Source organism: Sinocyclocheilus anshuiensis, unplaced genomic scaffold, assembly GCF_001515605.1.
Source record: "Sinocyclocheilus anshuiensis isolate Anshui unplaced genomic scaffold, SAMN03320099.WGS_v1.1 scaffold1941, whole genome shotgun sequence".
NCBI lineage: Eukaryota > Metazoa > Chordata > Actinopteri > Cypriniformes > Cyprinidae > Sinocyclocheilus > Sinocyclocheilus anshuiensis.
Genome location: NW_015536568.1, coordinates 239986 through 257625, shown reverse-complemented (window position 1 = coordinate 257625; position 17640 = coordinate 239986). Strand labels below are relative to the sequence as shown.

At 37.5% G+C, this 17640-nt stretch overlaps 4 protein-coding genes across 5 annotated transcripts in view; 3 read left to right on the top strand and 1 right to left on the bottom strand.

Moving 5' to 3' along the window:
- Positions 1–264: 264 nt before the first annotated feature.
- Positions 265–2790, bottom strand: LOC107702216 (bone morphogenetic protein 15-like). The gene is made up of 2 exons (XM_016504463.1): positions 2282–2790; positions 265–1850 (listed from the first exon to the last, which is right to left on the bottom strand). Exons 1-2 carry the CDS (start codon positions 2625–2627, stop codon positions 1042–1044), a joined length of 1155 nt encoding a protein of 384 aa, XP_016359949.1. The 5' UTR covers positions 2628–2790; the 3' UTR covers positions 265–1041.
- A 2961-nt stretch (positions 2791–5751) lies between these two features.
- LOC107702190 (aspartate aminotransferase, mitochondrial-like) lies at positions 5752–9486 on the top strand. Of its 2 annotated transcripts, XM_016504434.1 has the most exons (9): positions 5752–5900; positions 6001–6060; positions 6272–6353; positions 6591–6670; positions 6976–7080; positions 7268–7418; positions 8339–8504; positions 8573–8723; positions 8824–9486. In XM_016504434.1, exons 1-9 carry the CDS (start codon positions 5796–5798, stop codon positions 8944–8946), a joined length of 1023 nt encoding a protein of 340 aa, XP_016359920.1. In that variant the 5' UTR covers positions 5752–5795; the 3' UTR covers positions 8947–9486. The 2 variants fall into 2 exon arrangements, with proteins under 2 accessions (XP_016359920.1, XP_016359926.1); XM_016504440.1 differs by lacking the exon at positions 6591–6670 and having other exon boundaries at positions 6272–6433.
- A 1853-nt stretch (positions 9487–11339) lies between these two features.
- On the top strand, positions 11340–14660 carry LOC107702206 (putative sodium-coupled neutral amino acid transporter 7). Its single transcript, XM_016504452.1, has 6 exons — positions 11340–11591; positions 12647–13105; positions 13238–13291; positions 13931–14075; positions 14155–14299; positions 14483–14660. The coding sequence occupies exons 2-6, from the start codon at positions 12842–12844 to the stop codon at positions 14637–14639; spliced, it is 765 nt and encodes a 254-aa protein (XP_016359938.1). The 5' UTR covers positions 11340–11591; positions 12647–12841; the 3' UTR covers positions 14640–14660.
- Positions 14661–16304: 1644 nt separating this feature from the next.
- Positions 16305–17640, top strand: part of LOC107702181 (lysosomal protective protein-like) — a 5430-nt gene continuing 4094 nt past the window's right edge. The window contains exon 1 of the mRNA XM_016504426.1: positions 16305–16601. Coding sequence (XP_016359912.1) covers positions 16342–16601 — 260 coding nt within the window. The 5' untranslated portion in view covers positions 16305–16341. The remainder of the gene's footprint in view (positions 16602–17640) is intronic.

The following is a 17640-nucleotide window of genomic DNA, read 5'->3' as shown; positions in this document are numbered from 1 at the left end:
TGTCACTTCACTTTAAAGACTGACACAAGTATGTTCAAAACATTCTTCCAGTATGTCAACATCTTGTCCTGATGTTGCAAAGACGCTAAACACTTGCATAAGGTTCTGAATGCACTTTCACCCACATTTACACCAACTCTATAACATCAAAGAAGCCAGTTCAGACCAGCATTCCTGCAGACTAGAGCTGAAGCGCAGCTGGGAAAGAGCGCCCTCTACTGACCAAATCTTAACATAACCATACAAAAGAGAGAAATGACAAAATTTATACAAAATACCTATTTTATTTCATCATCTTTCATCATGGGATTAAAACATTCATTTAAGTGCATGGATTTTAGTTTCTCCTCTAAGAAATTCATCTATGAAAGTCTCCCTTTCAAATACTTAATGAATGTCTTCTTTGAGGTAGTGCAAAATTGGCATTTGCTCCTTTTCTCCGCTTGCTTTCGAATGCTGTGCCCTTTGTCAAAGATGGACAAAATCTGTGCTTTCAGAAAGAGAATACAAATGCAACAGACACAACAGCATTAAAGCCTATAAGTCAACAGACAGGGTTCTTCCATGCTTCATTATTTTTTTCTTCTTCATTTTCCCATTTTCTTTAGACAGACTTTTCAGTACAGTGTCTTCAATAAAGTGCCAACATTTTCCATCTCCATTCCTCTCCATAAATACATTATGGAAGATTTCACATTAATACACACAAGAAAGAAACCAATGAACATACATAGATAAAGAGTAAACAGAAAAGGAAAAAAAATACATATTAGCTCATTCATTTAACAATCAGAATCCACTTCTTCATACCTACATCCCCAAACAGTTGGGTACTGCGAGAGATGAGACTGATTTGATCACTCTCCACAATTCAAGTCTGATAGAAACCTCTCTGTGTGAATGCTGTTAGTACTGCACAAGAAATGGCAACAGGCAAATCAAACCCAATTTAGCTATTCCTTTTCCAACTGTGCTGGTACAAATTCACATTGTCCATTAGGACCATTCAGTTCTTGTCCTTATCTGACCCTGAGCCCAAAGTCATCTGCAGGTACAGGAGTCTGCAATCATATCTTCATATTCTTTATAAACTATGTTTCCGTTCCTCTCCATCATTAGCACACTGACAGGTTTGTATTTATAAGGAACACAAGAGGGCAACGGGATATCTGCCACACCAAGCTCGCTGATGAACGTCTGCATAATCGCGTGGTTAGGTGAATTGTAGCCATAATGCAGGATACGAGGACAGTCTCCCATACAGTAATGAGGATTGTACTTGTGGGGTGCAATTATCCAGTGGTCCCATCCCAAATCTTTGAAGGCCACACGGTAGGAGTGCAGCTTGCACTGGTTTTTGGCCACGCTGTTCGGCCCTTGCTTGTAGTTGGGGATGTCAGAGACGATGCTCCCAGGTTCCTTAGACCGACGGGTCCTGGGGCGGGAAAGGGGTGTGAAGTACTTCCCCCATTCCACAGGCTGTTTGTTCTCCTCCAAGAAGAGCAGCAAAACGGGAGCTTGAAGATGGTGTTGAGGTGGGAAGTGTTTCCGTCGTGTAATGGACCTGGCGTGTTCTTGTTGTGTGCATCGATAATGGGCAAAGAGGGATACATGGCCATCTTTCGACTCAGACATGTGGCTTGTGACATCAGATTCGGTCCACAGGCTTCGAGGACCCATAATGACACGGTCACCTGCAGGAAGATCTTCAAGAGACGTGACTCTTGCCTCACAGATAAAAGGAAGATGCGATGACACAGGCGACCTTAGGTGCATAAAAGACGCCCTCACCAATTTGTCCAACAAGAGGTTTTCCAGTTCATATTTCACTGTGTAGGTATACTGAAGGTCTAGTCCAGTAGGGGTTACAGATAGGAGAGAGACAAAGAAAATAAATAATCAGACAATGGGCCTAAATGTTTCAATAATGTAAGGGCTACTCCGCACAACACGTCTTAAAAATAAAGATTACAATAGGGGTTTTCATGCAGAAATGCCATAAAAGACCCATTTTGGGCTCCCAAAAGAACTTTTCAGTGAACAGTTTTTAAAATAAAACTTTTTTTCTGAGTGTGAAGAATATTTTAACCATCTGAAACAGATTTGTCCACTATAATTGTGCAATTAAAACATCATTGATGTTAAACGTTCATCATGGAACATTAGCACTTTTATTTTAAATGTGAAGAAAAGGATTAAGCATCTCTTCTATAACATAAGGCATAATGTGCTCTAGATGTACTTGTAAAGGATGTGTATGAGGTAAGACAGAGTGATTTACCACTTGAGGTTGGGATAAAGTGTTTTTCAGTGGTGGACGCTTGAAGCAGCCTTACAGTGTTGGAGCCAAATAACTTGTGCTGCTTTGGTCGTCCATCTGCATCCGCCGCTATCCTGTATAGACGTAACATGAGTCGCATAGCTTCATCTTCAGTTTGGCTTTCTAGGAAAGGTCTAAAATAGGAGTTCCTCTGTTTGGGGTGTCGATTTCGGCGAACTTCTGTACTGGTGACGCCTAATTGTGTCGGAGAGGCCATGTTTCCGGCCACGCGCGTAGATATGTGCAGGACAAACAAACACGACAGTACGCAGAGTCTCAGACAGGTGTGACCATTGGTAGCCTTCATGTTCAGCCCCCCGCACAGATGAGTGCCACCTGAAAGGCTACCATCGTCTAAGACAATCAGCGGCCGGAATTCAACCTGAACATCACCTGAGGTTGACAACCTTTTTGCGGCGCCGCTAATCGCGTGACGTCATGCCCAATTACCTATCCGACGTCAGCCTTGATTTCGTGTCTTTTCAATGTATTGAAAAATACAGTTATTTATATTTTATTATATTATGCATATTATTTTTACAAACACATCTAAATTAACATATCAAATATATTGTTTTGCTGAGATTTGATGTTGTGACACAATTTGCCAACCGCCATTAAATTTAAAAGAAGAAGAAGAAGAAGAACTTTCTCTGAAAATTAGTTGGCAACACTGGTCATTTCGCTCCTGCGTGCAGAGCACAGTTGGTCTTTACAGGGGACCTATTTAACCCTAAAAGGGGCGACGTAGCCTGGGGGTACATACTTTGAGAAGCTGTGGGGAGAAGCACTGAAAGTTTAGTAGTCTTATTTCTTGGTTTCTAATGCTCATTGGTTCAGACAACCGTGCTGTTGAGTTCTCTTCTAAAATGTTTTATTTTATATATATATATATCTGATTTCATGTGATTTGGATTTCAATTATGCGTGAATAGCCTATTCCCAAACACTATGACAGTGCGATCTTTGTGTGAGATATGTGATTGTTGTCATATTTCTATAAAAATGTAATATACATGTTTGTATAAAGGTAAAAATGGATGATAAATACGCCTTTCATGTGGAATTAATTAGCAAGCACTTTGAGTGTCTTGTTCATCATATTTATTTTCATATAAAAGCAACATAACTGAAATGATATCGTGTTTATCAGCAGCACAGCGCATGAGTGTGAATAACGCGATATTTTGGGCGCTTTATATGTAAAAATATCTATTTTCATTTATTGATACAAATCACTATTAGTAGTAATAGCTATTAATTAGTATTATATGGTGGTTACAAAACCCCAGTGAACCCTACAGTTGTTGAAAGCGGAGCTAAAGTCCACAAACAGGATCCTCACATAAATCCCTGTTTTGGGACTTAGTTTTAGTGTCAAAAACCAACACAAATAATGGTTTTATTGATTATTTTGTATTTATCATCTACCTTCCTCTAGATGGTGCTGTCACTCGGCATTTTTTTCATGAACGCACAGTCTCTTGCTCGCTTCAGTGCTTCGGCCGATTTATCATCTACCTTCCTCTAGATGGTGCTGTCACTCGGCATTTTCTTCATGAACGCACAGTCTCTTGCTCGCTTCAGTGCTTCGGCCGACAGCAGCAGCAGCAGCAGCAATGGCTCTCCTCAAAACATCCAAGTTCATATCCTCTGTTGGGAGTTTGACACCGTCTTTGGCTACCCTACCCATTCGAGCCAGGTAAGGGAACTTCAAATAATCCGTCTTTAGTGTTCTTTGACCAGTATGTCACATTTTAAGAGACTGCATTACTTTTAATTGAATTTTAATACATGCGGAATTAAAAATGCCTTGACCCTCTTCAGTCTGTCAGAATAATATTAATGGACTAAATTCATTCTTACAGTTCACGCCATGAGATTTGTGCTCACGCACGCACATAGTCACATGGAGTTCATGCTGTGAAGTGATACATTGTAGCTCATGATATTAGGCCATGTGGGTGTCGCCAGATATCTGTGGTATAGGCTGCCTTTATTATCTTTATCATCTTCAAGCCAATTTCTAGCAGCCACAGGATCAGAGTTAAATCAAGTACAGCGTATCTCCGTGAAACGAATCATTCAGCATCCTTCTGACCTTCATCTTGCATAAGTCAAGAAATTCAGCATTGCTTTTCGTATTCTGCATTTAATTCTTGGTAAGAGCTGTCCGTTACTTTTTACTAACGGATATAGGATAATTCCTAATATGTTGTGTACTGAATAAATGACTTGCATATGAACGCTATAGCGTCCTTTTTGGTCTCACTAGGAGACCGTACCTACAGGTTTCCTGTGCGCTGATTGGGTGAAACAAGCAGGTTGAGCTTCCTGATTGGCTCTGCTGCTTCCGGGTTCTTCCGTCAAGAAACCATGGTAGTGCGTGTCCTTTTGCACCACGTTTGGAGGGCAAAGCAGAGCTGGTGATAAACAGAAGATCAATAACCTTTATTTAGTACATTACGAAGTTTTTCAGAAGTAACACAGCCACGCCAAAAGCCCTCATCTCTACGTATTTTGTAGTTCACGCAAAAGGGTAATAGAGTCACAACCAAGGCCCACTTCCATTTTATAACACCGAGATTAAATGACTTTTTTTTTTGTGTGTTTTTAATTGTCTGTGTAATTTATGCAACAAACAAAAGCTCCTAAGTAATGTCAGCTATTAAGTCCAAGTGTTGTATTAAAACACTAACACACAGGATAAATAGCAATGTGACACACAAGCTATGCAGTAGGAGTTTTTGCAACTTGATTCCAGAGCTGACCTTTGACTCCACAGGACTGTGCACAGCCTCAAATGCTTACTTTACTGAACGTACAACCATATAGAAGAGCATCCTGATAGTATCATGAATGGCATTCATAGGTAGTGAATTAATTGTACTTGTTTGTCTGGAGTGTAAGTATGCAGAAAGTCATATGTGCTTTGAAATGTAGCCATTAATGGGCATGTTTATTGCAAGGCCTTAACCATGTTTTGAACAAACCAATTTTTTTTATAGTTGGGAGGATGGATTGCAATGGTCCATTTTATTAAAGGGAATTAAATAACAGATTTAATGGAATAAAGGAAAAGAAAGAAAAACAGTAAAGAACTATAATTTGGGGTAAAGTTTGTGGATTGTTACCTGATTTGCCATACTTGATTATTTTCCGGGAGCTGGATGAATAGCATATTTTCAACATACAGTTTGATCACCACAGACAAGGCTGAATAGTTGTTTTTAGTAGAATTGATCTCTTTTCTAAGGTGTTTTTTTTTAATGGCCTGCTATTTTTTTGAGAGGCTGCCTCTGTTTAAGCAGTATCCACCAATTACATTCATAACCCTCAGCTTTGTAACTGCGGAGAAGACATCGTAAACATTTTGTGGAAATATTTTATGTAATAAAAATGCAGTGAGTATTTATTTTTATTTTTTTTAATGAAGCATGTTTTTGTTTAGGCTGAGGCTCTGATTGCCTCTAAGATGCTGGATAAAGAGTATCTGCCCATTGGCGGTCTGGGTGACTTTAATAAAGCTTGTGCTGAGCTCGCACTGGGGCCGGACAGTGAGGTTCTTAAAAGCAAGAGGGTGAGTATGTTTCTCTAGGACCTATTGGTTCTTACGTTATTGTGTTAACTTGAACACCTTTGGTTGTTTTCCTCTTTTTCACTTTCTTTTTCTTTCTTAGAGCATTACTGTCCAGACAATCTCGGGCACTGGTTCTCTGAGGATTGGAGCCAACTTCCTGGTGTGTATTTCATTCATTCTGTTCATTCCTGCAGCAAACAAGCTTTGCAGCTGTTTATCATCTCCACATTGAGAAGAAGGACATTTTCTTTGCCACATCTAGTATTACCTTAGAATATCTTAGAAGAAGCAAACACAAATATAGCACCTATATGTCATATGGTAATTGTTTATAATGTCTTACACCCCTTTCTCATCTTTTTTTCCATTAGTCGCGGTTCCACACAGTGGCAAGGGATGTATACTTGCCGAAGCCATCCTGGGGGAATCACACTCCTATTTTCCGTGATGCTGGTATGCAGCTGAAAGCATACCGGTACTATGATCCTGCTACCTGTGGCTTTGACTTTACTGGAGCACTCGATGACATCTCGGTGAGCCAGCGTCACATTGTACACTTTCCTATACATTCTTATGAGCCAGTAAAAACTTGTATAATGTTACAAATTCTATTTTTAATTAATGCTGTTCTTTTTAATTTTTTGAATTCATAAAAAAATCTGGAAAACACTCCTATTTTCCGTGATGCTGGTATGCAGCTGAAAGCATACCGGTACTATGATCCTGCTACCTGTGGCTTTGACTTTACTGGAGCACTCGATGACATCTCGGTGAGCCAGCGTCACATTGTACACTTTCCTATACATTCTTATGAGCCAGTAAAAACTTGTATGTTACAAATTCTATTTTTAATTAATGCTGTTCTTTTGAATTTTTTGAATTCATAAAAAAATCTGGAAAAGATGTATCGCAGTTTCCACAAAAATATTTAGCAGCACCTCTGTTTTCAACATTGATGATAATAAGAAATGTTTCTTGAACACCGAATCGGCGTGTTAGAATGATTTTGTGACACTGAACTAGAAATGCTTGTCTGAGATGCATTGAATGTTTATCATCTTTTCTTTACCTACAGAAAATTCCAGAGCATAGTGTAATCATGCTCCATGCTTGTGCTCATAACCCCACTGGTGTCGACCCCCGACCAGAGCAGTGGAAGGAGCTCTCGGCTGTCATCAAGGTGCGTGTGTCTGTTGCTGTGATTTTGTTTTTTTTATATTTCATACCTCCTTCTTCATTTCACATAGGCATTATTTGTAAAGCATAGCAAAAATAATGATGTTTCTTTTAATTTCTTAATTGATAAGATACTACAGACCGTTGACCTGATGTTGCTTGGCATCTTCTTGTCCACTCTCTCTCTGCAGAAGAGGAAACTTCTAGTGTTCTTCGACATGGCCTACCAGGGCTTTGCTAGTGGAGATATTGATCGCGATGCCTGGGCTGTGAGATACTTCATTGAGCAGGGGCACAACGTCCTCCTGTCTCAGTCCTTTGCCAAGAACATGGGTCTCTATGGTGAGTATATTGTGTGTAGGACACTGTAAACCATTTCCTTTTTTATTTTCTACCAGTATCCAGCCCAGATTGGATCTTGATATGTGTGTAAATTGCAAAAAAACAAAAACATGACTCACATTTATCTGATATCTGGTCATCTGACCTATGAATTATCCAATATATTTTGTTATATGTTATTTATATATGTTAACATTATATGTTTTTTTTTTTTTTTTTGGTCACCATTTGGTGAGGACAGTTTTTTACTTTTTAATTGAAAAAAAATTATTTTAGAAGTGTATGAAATTTTACAAATGTTTTTTTTTTTTTTCAGTTAAAAAATAATTTAGATAAAAGATCCACATACTGCACACTTATTAATATGACATCAATGTAATTAACATCATAGATACAGGGTGTAACGCTTTGTAACATTTAACCGGTCAATAAAGTTTAGCACAGTGTGTCCCTTAAATGCATCTGTTCTGTAGGCTGGACAGACACACAGCCTGTCCTAATAGCGCAAAAAAAAAAAAATGTAATGACGACTTAGGGCAGAAAATAACACAAAAAATCCAAAGAAAATGAAGTCATTGAGCAAAAAGCAATACATACCTTACATTCACTACCGCTCAGAAGTTTGGGGTTGGTAAGATGTTTTAATGTTTTGAAAGAAATCAGCAATATTTTTTTGCAATTTAAAATAACTGTTTTCTTTTGTATTGTATTTTAAAATATATTTTACGTCTGTCACAGAAAAAGTTTGCTTTGATGAATAGATAGAGATATTTTGCAACTTTGTAAATCACATTTGATCAGTGTAGTCCTTGCTGACTAAAAGTAAAAAAATTTAAAAAGCAAAAAACATATTGACCACAAACTCTTTGACTCTAATATTTTCACACACCACCATAGTCATACGACTGTGTTTGTTGTAGGTGAGCGTGTTGGAGGGTTCACCGTGGTGTGTGCTGATGCTGAGGAGGCCAAGAGGGTGGAGTCTCAGCTGAAGATCTTGATTCGCCCCATTTACTCCAACCCACCCATGAATGGAGCACGCATCGCCTCCACGATCCTCAGCACACCAGACCTGCGTTCTACATGGTGAGACTCCTTAATAACTTGCTTTTATAAAAGTTCATGCCTTTTTTGACATGCGTGTATTTCTGTAGGCTGGAGGAGGTGAAGGGTATGGCCGACCGTATCATTGAAATGAGAGAAATGCTTGTGACTAATCTGAAGAAGGAGGGCTCTACTCACAACTGGCAACACGTGATCGACCAAATCGGCATGTTCTGCTTCACTGGACTCAAACCTGAGCAGGTACAACCCTTTGCTTACTCAAAAATGAGAATATTTATGCTTATGCATAATTAAATGTAAATTGGTGCAAGCTCTAATAGGAGGTGCTGTTGTGTTTCAGGTGGAGAGTCTGACAAAGGAGTTTTCTGTTTACATGACTAAAGATGGCCGTATCAGCGTTGCCGGTGTGACCTCTGGAAATGTGGGATACCTTGCACATGCCATTCATCAGGTCACTAAGTAGATCAAACTTATGTTGAGACAGGAGATTGGTCTACTAGTCCTGTTTCTGTTAGTCCGCCCCACTATTCCTCTTTGGACTCAGATCTCGGCTTCACTTCATTTGGCTGTTTTGCTAGGTCAACATGAATCCTGAACATGTTATCAGGGTGTCTAACAGTAACCTTAAGTCATTTCACAGGATATCTTGTGGTTCTGTGACCAATAAGCACATTTGAGAACATTTTTCATCCTGTTAAAATTCTGTATGAACTTTATTTATTGTGTGAGTGAAGTAAAATTAACAACAATAATAAAGGGTATTGTGTCCATTTACTGATGTTTTGTTATTGTCATTGTTAGGGCACACAACAAAACACACACAGTAAACCACATTGAAACTCAGTAAAATTACAGTCCCTTTTTTCTTGAATGAAAATGAATTTAGATTTACTCTTTGTACACTTGTACAAAAACCTGTCAAAGTGTGTGATCAGATCAAGGATTATAACAGCAGTGTTTGTACTCCGTTGTGATGTAGACACATTTTTTGTGTTTTTATCTATAATAGGGAGAAGTCGTGGCCTAATGGTTAGCGAGTCGAACTCGTAACCCAAAGGTTGTGGGTTCGAGTCTCGTACCGGCAGGGATTGTAGGTGGGGGGAGTGAATGTACAGCGCTCTCTCCCATCTTCAATACCACGACTGAGGTGCCCTTGAGCAAGGCACCGAACCCCCAACTGCTCCCCGGGCGCCGCAGCAAACAAACGGCTGCCCACTGCTCTGGGTGTGTGTTCACGGTGTGTGTGTGTTCACTGCTGTGTGTGTGCACTTTGGATGGGATAAATGCAGAGCACTAATTCCGAGTATGGGTCACCAAACTTGGCCACATGTCACGTCACTTTCTTTTCACTTTCAATAGCTGCTGGCTCTTTCATTTAAAACTAAATAAAGTTAAGATTTTAAAAGTTTTTAAAATTTAAAAGATTCTGCACCATTTAGGTTTCTAATCAAAGTCATATTTTGCAAGCTAATTGATAAACTTACATTTCCCCTAAATTAAACAAAGACATTTATTAGATTTTTTTTCTTCTTCCTCAGTAATTTAGGTGACAGATGAATGGACAAGATGCATTCAACACTACAATTTATGTGAACAAAAATAAAAGAGTATTTCCTTGTAGTTCAGCAGTGCTGTAGAAAAGATATAAATGTTATGTCTTGGGTGTCAATTTAAAGGGGATGAATTGGATTGCTTGATATTACTTGTAGTAAATAAATTACTCCTTTTACTACAAAAATATCAATCTGTTCAAAGGAAAAATCTAAAATATGTTTTTGTATTATTTGCATTGTTAAAAACAGCTATTTTATATGGTCTGTTTCTAGGGGTATACACTGTACAATCATCTAATATACATTATAAGAATGCAAAAATATTATATACACTACACAGTATGATACAAAGGGTATCCAGATAATGGGTACCCATTGACACTTTTAAAAGAAAACCTTACCTAGAAAAATAAATAAATCTATCTAAATGTATCAGAAAATATTTGACTGTCCAAAAGAGAAGCACATACAAAGAAGTTAAGGTTTTTTTTTCTTTAAAATATTGCAACGTGGACATATTAAAAAAAAAAAAAAAAAAGAGTGAGGGCAGATTCATCCACAAACATTATAGATGGCGCAAAGTGGAGCCTTATCAGAGATGTTAAATTAGATATTACACATAATATCTATTCAGTAGAATAGACTACATTACCCATAAGCTGAAAGTCATGTGACTGCAGCGTCAAACGTTCCATATGAAGCGGCGCTGCGCAGACAGATCGTTTTTTTTTTTTTTTTATTCGGAACAATAACACACAATAAAACAACATTAAAATAAGAAAATAAAAAGATAGAAGGACAAATTACAACAAACAAAAAACAATTGCCAGGGGGAGGAAAGTATAAAACTTCAAAACAAAAATACAAGATATACATACATACATACACTTGTAATGGAGGAAGTAAAGCTTAAAAAAAAAAAAAAAAATTTACTTATGGATTAGAGAGTTTATTTCTTTATCTCAAGAGAACAGAGCTGATTAAGAGAATTTAGATTTTTTTTTTGTTATTTATTTTTCTTTTCTTTTTTCTCTCTCATGAAATGGGCAGTGGCGGCTCGTCGGGGGAGGCAGGGGAGGCACAGCTTCCCCATAATTTTGAGGTGAAAATGGGAGGAGGACGATTTAAAAAAAAAAAAAACCGAGGAAGAAGAGGAAGCTCATAGGTGAAGAAAGAGCTCAGGCTAGGGGGAAAATCAAACAAGCAAAAAAGAAATAATCACAGTAGGTGGCGGTATGCACCTATGAAGTTGGTTCGCAACCCGCCATAAAACCAAAAGAAGAAGCTCATCGGTGTATTGCATCAAAGTACCGCGAGAGCGAAGACGGCTGCGTATGCGTTCGCATCGCTCTCGCGGTACTTTGATGTCATACACTGATCGGTCTGAATCGAACACACCTATAGCTGCTGCTGCTGCTGCTGTGTAAGCAAAACATACCTCGCAGATCTCAGCGGAGGCGGCAGCAGCCACATCTTTATTTCTGTTCCTCACTGAAAAACATCACACCGATGCTCTTCAGTACAGTACAAGATCAGCGAAGAACATACACATGAGGTGAGGCATCTGCTTTATCACATCTTGTTCGTACCGGGAGAGTTTATTAGCTAAACAAATGCAGTGTTGCTATGTGAGTCATGTGATTGTTCGGGCTTTGTCATGGCATGTTTTGTTTACCCTCCTAGAGCAGTGAATATAGAGCATGTGATAGTTACGAATGAAATAGGTGTTGCCTAGTAGTGTTTGATCATGAATGTCAGTTGCCTAGACTTGGCCTGATGTCTTGATTGAATCTTGAGTTATTCATTGTTAGGATAATCCCTTTACATTGTGGCAATGTCACTGCTATAAACTTCTACCACTATCTTCTGTTCGTCCTAGGACATTTAGGATAGAGATTTCAAGAAATCGAGCTGCTCTAAAGATAAGGTTCAGACAATGCTGCATTTTTTCTCCTGTGGACAGCATATTTCATTTCCTCATCACTTGTCTGAAATTTCTGCTTACTGCTCAGCTGAGAAATACAGTCGTGTCCCGTGACTTACAGACGTGTCCTAAAGTGCAAACCACACTGGTTGTCTTTTTATGATGCTGATCAACCGTTTTAGTCCATTCGTGAAAACATCTGTCAGACAAGTCGCAAATACACTTTTCAAAATTGTTTTGACAGAAATTAATACTTTTAATCAACAAGGATGAATGCAATCGAAAGTGACAGTAAAGACATTATATTCCAAATAAAAACTGTCCTTTTGAACTTTATGATCATCAGAGAATCCTGAAAAAAAGGTATGGTTTCCATAATAATATGCAGCATACTCTTCTCAACAGTCATAATGTTTTGAATTTGAACATTGAATTGTTACTTGAGCACCAAATCAGCATATTAGAATGATTTCTGAAGGATCACGAGACACTGAAGACTTTTAAAATATATTAAAATAGAAAGCAGTTATTTTAAATTGTAATAATAGTTCTGTTTGATCAGCTGAGTAATGCAGTCATGTCCTGTCAATTCAAATTTGTCCTATGTCACTTTATGATGCTGATGAACTGTTTGTCAGTTTGTGAAAACTGCCATGTGATATTTTCTCTTTCTGTTTTTTTCACAGGTGACATTGATCACAAAACACGACAGCCTCTCTGTAACTGTATGGACTCTGTGGATGTGTGTTAGTCCAGGTGTGTGTTTGCACATTTGTCCCCTCAATGGTGGCGGCTCTGACTGACAGCACAAGTGTGTTTGCCTCTACTTTTGCCCGATGGTGTCCTTGTTTATCTGAGAGTGTTTGAGAAAAGCAAGCGTCATGTCGAGGGCAGACAGGGCGATTAACAGTGAAGCGGGTGACTGGGGCTACAGTGAGGATGCTGGTGAAAGAGCATGGCTCCTGCAGAGCCCCAGTGTGGACTCCATCCAACCACCTAATCAATCTGACGACAGAAGGGGAGGGACTTCATTACTTGGGGCTGTGTTTATTGTGGTGAATGCTGCTCTGGGAGCCGGACTTCTCAATTTTCCTGCTGCTTTCAACATGGCTGGAGGCGTCACAGCCGGAGTGACCCTTCAAATGGTGAGATGCACTTATAAACTTTTGTAAACAAAACCTTACATAGAGTGTTCACTTGAAGAAGAGGTGTCTGTTCTTTGAAGTTAAATGTTGTGAAATTCCAAATGAGCCTTATTCATCTTTAACCTTTCACAGTGTATGATGGTCTTTATCATCACTGGGCTGGTGATCTTGGCTTATTGTTCTCAGGTAAGCAAATATCTGTGTCATAGATCAAGAGAATATGCACTACCGTTCAAAGCAAGGCATGAAAGCATTTAATTGTTAAAAAGTTGCAGTAAAGATTTTTAACATTGTTACTAAGGATTTCTTATGCAAATAAATGCTGTTCCTTTGAATTTTCTATTCATCAAAGAATCCTGAAAAAATATATATCTCAGTTTATATATATATATTAAGCAGCTAAAATGTTTTAACATATAATAATGATAAATACTTGTCATCACAGGAATAAATTCAATTTTAAAATATATTATGATAGAAAACAGATATTTTATATAGTAATAATATTTCACAATATTTCCGTTTTTTAATTGCATTTTATTAAATAAATGCAGCTTAGTAAGCATAAGAGACTTTTTTTTTTCTTTTTTTTTCAAAAACATTTTAATAAATCATACTGACCCCAAACATTTAAACGGTAGTGTATTTCTGTTCTTTAAAGAGGCACAATGTATTAAATCACTATTTACAAAAATCTTGAGAGGAATCGTCATGTAAGTTACGGTTTTTGTATTGACAGCCCTAGCTGAATATCGACTTTGACAATAGTTGACCTCAGAATTACAAAGGCTGAAATCCACTGCTTTACACTCCACATTTTTTTAGGTGAGCAATGAAACAACATATCAGGAGGTGATTCGTGCTGTGTGTGGGAAGGTTCTTGGTGTCGTATGTGAGCTGGGCATTGCTGTTTACACCTTTGGCACCTGCATAGCCTTCCTTATTATAATTGGCGATCAGTTAGACAAGCGTAAGTACATTCACATATATATATAGATGTCAAAATAGTCTAAAGAGAGTAGTCTAATTTTCTGTCGTTCTTCCTACAGTGATTGGCGCAATAAATCATGAGTCGGAGAAGATGATTAGTTCGCACTGGTACACAGATCGCAAGTTCACCATCACTTTGACCTCAGTGCTGATCATACTTCCTCTGTCTATACCCAAAGAGATTGGCTTCCAGAAGTATGCCAGGTAGAAACGTCTTGTTTTTATTCCTATATTGTTTAACTAAGTTATTGTTTTATGCAGTGCTGTGTCACATGCTGTGACTAGTGCAAATGTTTTTGCTTAAATTGCACTTTTGATTATCCAAGATGTCCAACCAGTATTTGCTGGTTAAATCATACATGCACATTTGTACCGATTAATCTGTAGCACCCTGAGTGTTATCGGCACCTGGTATGTGACAATCATAATCATCGTCAAATACATCTGGCCCGACAAAGACGTTTCTCCAGGAATCATCCCAGTCAGGTCAGAAGTACATTTTAAAAAGTTATTTGAGTTACACACATTACAGAAGAGATTGTGATCACTACTGTAATGTGATGTTTGTTGTTGTGTGTGTGTGTGTGTGAGAGAGAGAGAGACTTTAGATCAGAAGTGACACAAAATGATAATTATTTAAACTGTATGCATTGTTGTTTTAGCCACATCTTCTGAATGTGTTTTTCATGAAATTGTTGCTTTAGGCCAAGGGTGCAATTATCTCTGATTTTATTAGTTCACCAGTACGTGAGTGAGATGGTTAACTGAAAACTCAATTATTTTGTGTTTATTTTGTTTTAGGGGAGAAATTCTGGTACTGAAGTGTGAGAATGAGAATTTATTGGTTCCATTAAACCATTCTCCTAACAGTTTAATTGTGCAAGTCACAATTGTGGTGTGCTGGTGACCCCTTTTTGTACCACACGCTCCAATTTTCAATAATGCCTACATATGAAAATTCCTCATGGATTTAATCAGTAACACTAGATGCATGTTTGGTTTTGCACAATCATGTATTATTGTATGTTTTACTGTTTCAGTGCAATCACTAAAGGGATGTTCCATGATAAATCAGCAAACTGCTTTTGTGCTCCGTTGTCAACCTTTTTTTTTTGTTCTTCATCTGCAAGATGCAGTTAAACTCTCATGCATGCAACTTAAAAAGAACAAAAAATATTTAAATACACAGAAAAAGTAAATGGTTGGCCACAAAACGAAGGATCGGTTTAAAGTAGTAACATTAAGTACACCTAAAGACTCATGCTTGTCATTTGGACCAGGGGCATGATGGGTTTTTCCAAATATCTTCTGCAGCACTTCTTGAGGATGAATTAGATTTATTGTGTTTTACTGATGACTTGATTATGAACAGAATTCATCCAACTACCAAGCTATAAAAATGTCCTAGTCTGAAAGACTTTTTGGTGTAAGTATCCTATCCAGTCATGCTTGGTCAGTTTGGATGTATGAATTATAAATATTGTTCATCTTGTTCAACTATACAATATTGTATTGAAAACGCAATTTAAACATTGCTGTTGACAAAAAGTGTACTGCACTTTATTAACATGATTTCTTTGGAAATGCATTGGAATTTGAAAGGAAGGTCTAAAAAACATTTCAGGTTTTATTTAATTAAAACAGTAAACCTTTGATAAAAATATAACAATTAAAAACATATGCTGTGTATGAAGAAGCCATCATGCATACTGATACCTGTCCCTTTTCATTCGCATGTTTTGGATAAATGCAGTAACATATCTGCAATTAAAGTACTATTTTAAGCTACGCGTACATCAATCAATATTATTCTATAACAATTCTTTAAAATGTAGCAAAAATGTTCAGAAAATTTGGAATTTTAAAATGTGTTTAACATATCTGTAAAAGAGGTCTAATTTATTTTTCAGCATAAACCTTTTTAAAATCTCTGGTTTTGTTAATGAGGGTTAGATATTGCAGTCTGTCTGCTCTTTCGAGCATTTGTTAAAGTTACTTTAAAAACCAATTATATTTTATACATAGGTCTACATTTGCTCTTCTGTATTTTTCCTACCTAGCTGATCCAGCAAAGTCATTTGAATGAATCTGCTATGTTATTTGCTATGATGATCCTTAATCTGATTATAATAATCATCTGAAGGAAAAGCAGAACAAGAAGGTGACACACTGATACAGCGTGAGAGAGTCTGGTTAAATGGGCGGAGTCTAGTTTGTCCGCATTACCCGACGACTGTTAAAGTCATATGACAGGCAGAGGAAGGGAAACGCAAACCGCAGGGTCGCAGGAGTCTTCAAGCCTTGTGTACAGGTCCATGTCCATAAGGCTGTGTGAAATGTTTTCTCTGCGTGTCTTCTTCTGTCTTCTGTCCGTGTCTGTGCATGTCGCGAGCGGCATGTATGATCCAGATGAGGTGCTGGATCTGCCGGGCATGTCTTTCAAACCCAATTACCGCCAGTGGTCAGGATATCTAAAGGCCAGTTCTGGAAAGTTTTTGCATTATTGGTGAGTTTTATTAGTCTTTTGTCTTAAAGTTATCAGCATGAGAATATGCAGCATGTATTGTTTGTGAGGAGGATAACGTTACTATTTAGGCAAATGGCGTTTCCGCATTCACGCCGAATGAAAAACTAAGACGTTTTAAATGCAACATGCGACATTTTAATCTTTATTTTTTATATATATTTAAAGTTATTTAAATATTCATTTTTTTGTATGTTTTTTTTATTTTGGCGATGTCATCATAGTCCTGTGAGGTATTGTGATGACCAGTGTTGGGGAAAGTTACTTTTAAAAGTAATGCATTACAATATTGCGTTACTCCCTAAAAAAAAAGTAACTAATTACGTTACTTAGTTACTTTGTATGGAAAGTAATGCGTTATATTACTTTTGCGTTACTTTCGCGTTACTTTTTAAATATAAGCAGGGCTTGATTGTTTTTAATATAAGAAGTTCTATTTATAGCAAATATAAAAGCCCTTTCACACCAAAAAGTGTAATGAATAAACCTCAGGCTGAAGCAAAAGTAAATTCACGTCTGTACAGTAGAACGCAGGAGAAGAAACACTCTTCAGCAATAAAAAACTAAGCACAATTGTTAGTTTCTCTAAAGTCATTTTTGCTTATTAGTATGGTTGAACTGGATCATCAAAGGTCAGCAGCAAAGATATTGGTTAATGGGATTAGATACATTTGTATTATTTAACATATTTAATTATTGCAGGTTTGCGTCATATTGAGTTTGCATTTCACTGTTTTAATTCATTTTGATGAATACTAAATCTGTTTTTTTGCGAGTGGGATGAATTAATGCACATTCACATTTAGTCTAGAACTACAGTAACATCATGTTCACACAGCGCACACAACGCCTCTGTACTCCCGATTTCTCCCAATATGGTGACAGGAGAGCTGTCAGTCAATAAATGGGAAAACAAAGTAACTGGCATTACTTTTTTGAAAAAGTAACTCAGATATTTTCTTGTAAATTAAAAAAGTAATGCGTTACTTTACTAGTTACTTGAAAAAAGTAATCTGATTAC

What these genes read in the sequence shown, in the direction of transcription:
- LOC107702216 (XM_016504463.1), bottom strand. Translation starts at nt 2,627, where the DNA reads ATGAAGGCTACCAATGGTCACACCTGTCTGAGACTCTGCGTACTGTCG. An exon ending in CTTTATCCCAACCTCAAGTG is followed by an intron (nt 1,851 to 2,281) that starts GTAAATCACTCT and finishes CTACTGGACTAG; the next exon opens with ACCTTCAGTATACCTACACA.
- LOC107702190 (XM_016504434.1), top strand. Translation starts at nt 5,796, where the DNA reads ATGCTGGATAAAGAGTATCTGCCCATTGGCGGTCTGGGTGACTTTAAT. An exon ending in TCCTATTTTCCGTGATGCTG is followed by an intron (nt 6,354 to 6,590) that starts GTATGCAGCTGA and finishes TCCGTGATGCTG; the next exon opens with GTATGCAGCTGAAAGCATAC. An exon ending in GAGCACTCGATGACATCTCG is followed by an intron (nt 6,671 to 6,975) that starts GTGAGCCAGCGT and finishes CTTTACCTACAG; the next exon opens with AAAATTCCAGAGCATAGTGT.
- LOC107702206 (XM_016504452.1), top strand. Translation starts at nt 12,842, where the DNA reads ATGTCGAGGGCAGACAGGGCGATTAACAGTGAAGCGGGTGACTGGGGC. An exon ending in TCTTGGCTTATTGTTCTCAG is followed by an intron (nt 13,292 to 13,930) that starts GTAAGCAAATAT and finishes ACATTTTTTTAG; the next exon opens with GTGAGCAATGAAACAACATA. An exon ending in GGCTTCCAGAAGTATGCCAG is followed by an intron (nt 14,300 to 14,482) that starts GTAGAAACGTCT and finishes ATTAATCTGTAG; the next exon opens with CACCCTGAGTGTTATCGGCA.